Source organism: Brachypodium distachyon, chromosome 5 (assembly GCF_000005505.3).
Source record: "Brachypodium distachyon strain Bd21 chromosome 5, Brachypodium_distachyon_v3.0, whole genome shotgun sequence".
Taxonomy (NCBI): domain Eukaryota; kingdom Viridiplantae; phylum Streptophyta; class Magnoliopsida; order Poales; family Poaceae; genus Brachypodium; species Brachypodium distachyon.
The window spans coordinates 18,838,240-18,844,868 of NC_016135.3; the positions used below are offsets into that span (position 1 = coordinate 18,838,240).

At 41.4% G+C, this 6,629-nt stretch overlaps 1 protein-coding gene across 6 annotated transcripts; it reads right to left on the minus strand.

Annotated features, from left to right (window-relative positions):
• Positions 1-242: 242 nt before the first annotated feature.
• LOC112269271 (serine/arginine-rich-splicing factor SR34-like) lies at positions 243-5,791 on the minus strand. Of its 6 annotated transcripts, none has more exons than XR_002960875.1 (12): positions 5,643-5,791; positions 4,868-4,969; positions 4,724-4,789; positions 4,442-4,516; positions 4,260-4,359; positions 4,008-4,184; positions 3,650-3,718; positions 3,202-3,545; positions 2,925-2,981; positions 2,724-2,839; positions 2,575-2,646; positions 243-603 (listed from the first exon to the last, which is right to left on the minus strand). XR_002960875.1 is itself a non-coding variant. In XM_024455665.1 (12 exons), the coding sequence occupies exons 6-12, from the start codon at positions 4,078-4,080 to the stop codon at positions 585-587; spliced, it is 456 nt and encodes a 151-aa protein (XP_024311433.1). In that variant the 5' UTR covers positions 4,081-4,184; positions 4,260-4,359; positions 4,442-4,516; positions 4,724-4,789; positions 4,868-4,969; positions 5,643-5,791; the 3' UTR covers positions 243-584. The 6 variants fall into 6 exon arrangements, 2 of the variants coding, with proteins under 2 accessions (XP_024311433.1, XP_024311434.1); XR_002960877.1 differs by having other exon boundaries at positions 3,202-3,251; positions 3,342-3,718; XM_024455665.1 differs by having other exon boundaries at positions 3,202-3,251.
• Positions 5,792-6,629: the final 838 nt, after the last annotated feature.

Genomic DNA, 6,629 nt, shown 5'->3' on the forward strand with positions numbered 1-6,629 from the left:
ATCGGAAGAAAAAGAGAAACGACGCTTGAGGCGGAAAGGCAGAGAGCTTAGGTGTCATTCATAGGTGAGCAGTTTCCTCGGCCGTAGTAATGCTTTGATTACTCAACGTATTCAACCTTAATTAGCAGTACTAATAAGCACAAAATCGGGGGCCCTGCAGATTTGGGGGCCTTTGCACGCGCACAGCCTGCACAGGTGCCCCCGTATGAACCTATACTGAACTGCACCCAAACACCATTACAGACTTGCAATTGCCGCCAAATTCCATTCACATGGAGTTGAATTCAGAATAGTTTGAGACCGATTTAGTTGTATAGACCAAACATACCCTAACATCATTTCTCGGGGGAGGGCAGTGCATGCAGCCGCACAATGTAATAGGAGGTAGAACGATAAGTAGCAGGTGTTGTTGTCAATTGTCAGGTGTAGAGGTAGAACGACATGTAGCAGGAAAAAGTGACGCGCCAAAAACATGCAGGTATTTATGTTGTTTGTCAGGTGTAGGCTCACATTTGTACTTCATCGGTTCATCCTCAAAGCCGGTCCAAAGATTCTGAAATGTATCGAATGTGTGAACCTCCGCTTCAGCTCTGATTATTGGATCTGCAAAAAGGACCGGAAAGGAAATAAATTAGCAGCCTGTTTCCAAAAGCATTCATGCCTCCCAAGCATCAGAATGGCGAAATGCAAATGAGAATAACTCATTCAAATTTCAAAACAATTAGTTCGTTGTTAAGTTGCCAGGATTGAACATAATGCTCAGGCATTTGAGTCTGATACAAACACCATTGCGCTACTTAGTCCAGAGAATGGTATTTCTTTGTAAAATTTACATATCTAAGTAAAATTTGGACTAAATACCGAAAATTTACCAAGAAATGCCTCTGCGAAACAGGTCCTTAATGGGTCAATCTACGGAGTTCCAGAACAATTCTCTATCCTCAAAAGATGGTAACGGCTGGAAGGGGTGGCTGATATTCCTGTGGAGAAGAGAGTTACTGATAGGATCAAACAGAAAAAATCTGATTGATGATGGTATCTGTTTACCTACAGTATTAAATTGACAATAGTTATCTTCCGGATATTACTTCTGTTTATGGCATTCATCTTGCCAGTTCCAAAGATAATATTTAGATTAATTTACTTTTACTCCAGAGATTTGGAGAGAGTCAGGCACAGCTTGTATGAGAAAATTTTGGCCCTTACTAAAACAGCAAGAATAGATCCCTCAGCCTGGTTGTGTGAACAGGGATATCTCCCGATGATGATTGCAGGATCTGCCTTCTGATCCACAATAAAGCAATGCCCGTGCCGATGATCCTGGGCCGTATCAAGGAGATCGCGTCCATGTGGCATTTGGCCAGAAATAAGGACCTAGCGACTATTTGTTGGGATTCTTCTCCTTTTATTTCCCTGCCTGGTTTGTACATTGGTTTTGCTATCTTCTAAATATATCAAAAGGCAGCAATTGCTGGATCTTAACAAAAAGGATGGTGAAGAGCTTCTTTCTAAAGAGAAAGACTGCGGAACATCTACCAAATAACTCTCTGGTAGGAATAAGAAAAATGAGGCAGCAGCAACGGGCTGTATAGAACCCCAAGTTAGTATCGAAAATTTATTCTGGAAACTAAGAGGACTGGAGAATCTTAAAAATGATGCACTTCAGCAAGACTATCCTTGAGCAAAAATTGGATTTTGTGGGGCTTCAGAAAACCACTAAATCTGACTAAATAACCATGACAATTCAAATTATGAAAAACTGGATAGGATCTCTTTTGCCCGGAATCAGAATCCAATGACCCCCTGACTGTAGTTTCTGCCCACACCGAGGGTTTATCTGACTGTGCTCTTCGTATGTATGTTATGTATGCATCTAATTGCTTTTTGATCATCTTTGTAAATCTTGCATAGAAAGGAGGCCAACAGAAAAGTGCTTCAATGGGGGCAAAAGTTAATCGATTGTGCGTCAAGCTTCAGACATTGATATATTCCTCTCGTTTAGTTTAAGTTGGTTTCCTTCTTTTATCACCTTAATGTTATTCTCATTAGGATGCTGACTTGTTTCAAAGTACATTACTAGCTGTCTTTCACACTACCTTCTTTTTGTGTATTCAAAATCCTATTATTTCCTATTAATGGAAATTCGAGCCAACCTCTAGTTCAAAAAATTATCCTCTATGCTCAAGCTCTCATATAACGAGTTACAATACAGTAGGTAAAAAAGGATTTAGCTTTCAACAGCTCCCAGTTTATTACCGTGCTCAAGACACACCCCAGGCCATCAGTAATAAATGCCAATAGTTTTCTCTTACATTAGTAGACATCACAAAACAAACATGCTAATATGCCACATGACTTAGGTTGTTCCACACAGACCATTACTTTTAACCAAACAATACTTGTGTGGATGAGCCAAGATATTGGGCACCATTTGATAGAAAAATACCACATCAACATTTATGTTTATTTAATATTTGGAGAGAAAGGCAATATTTACTTCGACTATTGGAAATAATAGTTAGATTCATCAAAATTAGATTCATCTATTGTCCTAGTTAGATCTGTTGAAGTTACCTTGATGCCGAAGGAGAGTTTGATCTTAATCGGAACCTTGAAGCTGAACCATTCCTGGCCCTGGGGGACTTGCTGCAAAGAGTATTAAATTTTTGTCAGTTTATGTTATCCAGGGATAACAGAATGTAATGTCGTAATCACAGCTAGACCTTCTGTGCCTGGGGTAGCCATGGTCATGCCTTGGGCTTGTGCTTGGACTTGGACTTGGACTCGGGCTTGCAGCTCTTGGGTAGGGAGGGCTATATTCACCATTGTGCTGCTTTACCTTCAGAAAATTATAAAGTGGTGTATTGGTTAATTCTGGAACAAGTTGATGGCCAACATTGAAAGAAACGAATATATGCGCTTACATTTATGTAGCCACGCCAATATTGATTTATAAACTCAGAGAAATGGAGTTTCTGTGCCTGCAAATAGTGATCACTCAAAAAATATTTCCTCAAGGACAAATAAATGCACCGACTACAGGATCAAACATCAAAGCAGTAACAAAGACTGCAGCGCTGAAAAACTACATACTCAAAAGGTGTGATGAAAATCAGCATTCCAGCATTCCATGAAACTAAATGCAGCAAGGCAACTGAAACGACACAGAAAACTAGGAAGCAGAAGAAGAGAGAATCTTACAGCATCCTCCATACCCTCCTTGTCTTTATATTCAACAATTCCTATAGTGCCTGTATCAAACAATGATGTATTATAAAAAGTAGTAGCAACCTCACCCAGAACTATATAAAAACAAACAAAAAAAAGACAGTGTTACGGACAAGAACTTCCTCATGTAAACAAATTGCTGATGATAATTGCACCCAGTTCGAATAATAGGCAGGCACAACTACCATCGGCATCACAGAACATAAATGCCTTAGTGAGCGGTGGATCAAATGTGACAAATACAATTTCAAGGTCTGCAATGTGATACGAAAATTTTCTGTCCTCATTCTCTTTATATTCCACAATTCCAACCGTTCCTGTAGCAAACAATGATGGATGTTACCAAATAACAATTGAAGCAGCAACACAGCACGCAAGGCCAAAACTTCATAGAAAGAAAGGGAAAAAGAGTGATACAGACAAGAACTTCCTCGTGTAAACGAAAAATGCTTTGGACATCGCACCGAGTTCAAATAATAGACAAGCACCCCTACATAGGCATGACAGGGAATAAACACATGAATGACTAGTTGATTAAATGCGATGAATACAATTTCAAGATCTGCAATGTGGTATGAAAAATTATTTCATGGATGTGTTTTCTCTAAATAACTGAAATATAAACACATGTTCAATAGCATGCTCTAAGCCTCTAATAGAGTTGGAAGTTATTTTGTAAATTATGCATATAACTCAAAGGCAAATACTGACGATGAGCTCTGGTGAATAGCTCTTGTGAATACAATGAAAGATAGTAAAAGACTGCAGTACCCACTCACCAATTGTCTCGTGATGCACTTCTGAGAATGACACATCCGCTGCTTGTTCCATGTGGAGCTGATAAACAGTCATTCAGCTTCAGAGGTGAAAACAAAATGGAGATTGAACAAAAGTGATCATGCTGCAGACGTTTAATTCTTCAGCTGATGTTGATGAGGGGAGTTGAGTGACAAGCACTGTGAAAGGGTGCAAAAATGATATCAAACAGAGTATAAGGTATTAATTATCCATTTCAGTTTTTTTTGCCATACCTTGGAACTCGGGATGATAAGATACACCAACATGTGAAGGTCCCATGCAAAAGTTCCTTGCGGTTGAAGTACTGCCTATCCTACCACGGGCAAATTCAACCTACGCTTATAGATGATTAGATTCTGAACCATCAAAATGGAGGAAGAGAAGGCCACAAAACCCTACTGCACCCTGCACCTACCTTTAGTCGGTAACCGTCAAACTTGTAGCCCTGTCGCTCATGGACTGCCGCCGCAGCATCGCGCTCACGTTTGAACTATATGGCAGGGTTCAAAACAATTAAGGGTTTGGATATTTTACACTAGGGTGCAAACGAAATTGAACAAGAAGTGGGCCGTTCGTGGCATCCCGTTTGCAGCCCTATTATACACCAACTCAACAATAAAATAGTAGCTACTAGCAGAACGAAATTCTAAATTCACATGAATTACTTGTTGGTATCCTAATCACATTCAATAGGTACCTCAATGAAAGCGTAGCAAGAGGATTGATCTTTAGTCTTTATCTCTATACGGATGATGTCCCCAAACTGCATGTAAAGAGTTCCACCATGTGATCATATTCCCTTATTTCCAAGATAACAAAAAGATAGAAAATTGGTAGCAACCCTGTAGAAGAGGTCATCGACCTCCCTCTCCGGCTCTCCCTGATGTCGCTGGGGAGGTTCCCCACATAGACAGAGTTGCTACGCTACCTGCTCATATTTCAGCTGCAACGCAAAAGGTACACTTACAAAACTGCAACATTCACAAACAAGATATAACCACTAAGCAATTAAGCACAAGAAAAAAAATTATCAACCATAAAGAGTCAATCACAACTAAAACTAACGCCTCCACAAAATCTAGAATTCCAAAAAAATCTTAGGAGGACTCTGCGCACGATTCGACCATAGAAAGAGATACTCCGCACACGATTCGACCATAGAAAGAGACACTCTGCACACGATTCGGCCACAGAAAAAGCAGCCCACAGAACTGGAAGAACTACATCTTACAAAGAAAATCATGGTAATCGGCGTGAAATTGAGAAACGCGCATCAATCTACTAGGGCAGAGATTGTACCGGAGAAATAGAGATTAATGCGAGGCTGTGGAGGGTTAGGTTTTTCTACTTGCAGGCGAACAAATCCAAAATGCAAAATATACGCATCCCATTACCTTAACTCGAAAACTTGGTGTCCACCTCGAATTGATTAGAAAGAGAAGATCAGGGATTGTGCAGCCAATAAGCGGATTCAGGGTTCAAGATATTGCTCACATTGTGGTTTAAAGAACACTGGGGAAACAGGAGCAGCAGCACAAGGACCACGGGAAGCGGAGATTCTCTACTGGAGGATTCAAGGAGGGATACCGGGGAGGAGATGGGACGGCCGAAATCACCTGCGTCGCCGCCGCCGAGAGCACTTCTCCGGTCGGTCGTCTGACTCAAGACTCCAGAAGCTTCTCCGTACGCCCTTCGAGAGAAGCTTCTCCGTACGGATGGAAAAGAAGAAGCGGGGGACGGGGTGAAGGGAGCGGGAGGGCGTGCAGCGGTTGGCCAACAGAGAGCGGGGAAATAAGCTATGTACAGTATTAAGCGGGGAAAATTGGGCCGAGTTTCCGTGTCGATCGGTCTTGTTCGGTATGGCTATCTCAAATCGCGCAGGCCCATCGGTGGAAGTGTTCTTTTGTTGCAGGCTCGAGGGACCCGGACACAGTTTGTTCTGGGCTTTGTCTTATGCTAAAAAAAACAAAAATGCAGGGCAGCGTTGCATTAGGGGGCGGCGTGCGTTGAGATTAGGGGCCTGTTTGGTTCGTGTCCTGACCAAACGTGCCTGAGAAAAAGTAATGTCTGAAGTTAGCGTGAGATTTTAACATTTTTTGCTTGGCCAAGCAAGTGTAGTAACAAGTTATTTGGTTGGAGGTCTGTGTTCTAAAACAGTCTAAGAGTAAAAAACAGGTTTTCTTGCTACGTGTTAGTTAGCCTGAGTCAGGCACCTCTTTCTCAGGCCTGAGTGTGGAAGCAAAACATGCCTGTGTTAGGGAGGTTCTCAGGATTCCAACCAAACAAGTCGCGGGCAGCTCTCAGGCATAGCTTCAGGCCAGGCATATGTGCTCTGTCGCGCGAGCGGGCCTTGATGGATTTGGGATGATAAGGTATAGGTTCTGATTTTGCGGGATGGTGATGGATTTGGTGGTGCTACGCCATATGATCATCGTACACTAATTACTCCCTCTGTTACATAATTTTTGTCTCAAATTTGTCCAAAATAGATGTTTTTATTACTAAAAAGTGTCTAGATACATGTAATATTTTGACAAGAATTATGAAACGGAAGGAGTAGATTAGATCCTAGTATTTCTCAAAAAAAGATCCTTGGATGACAA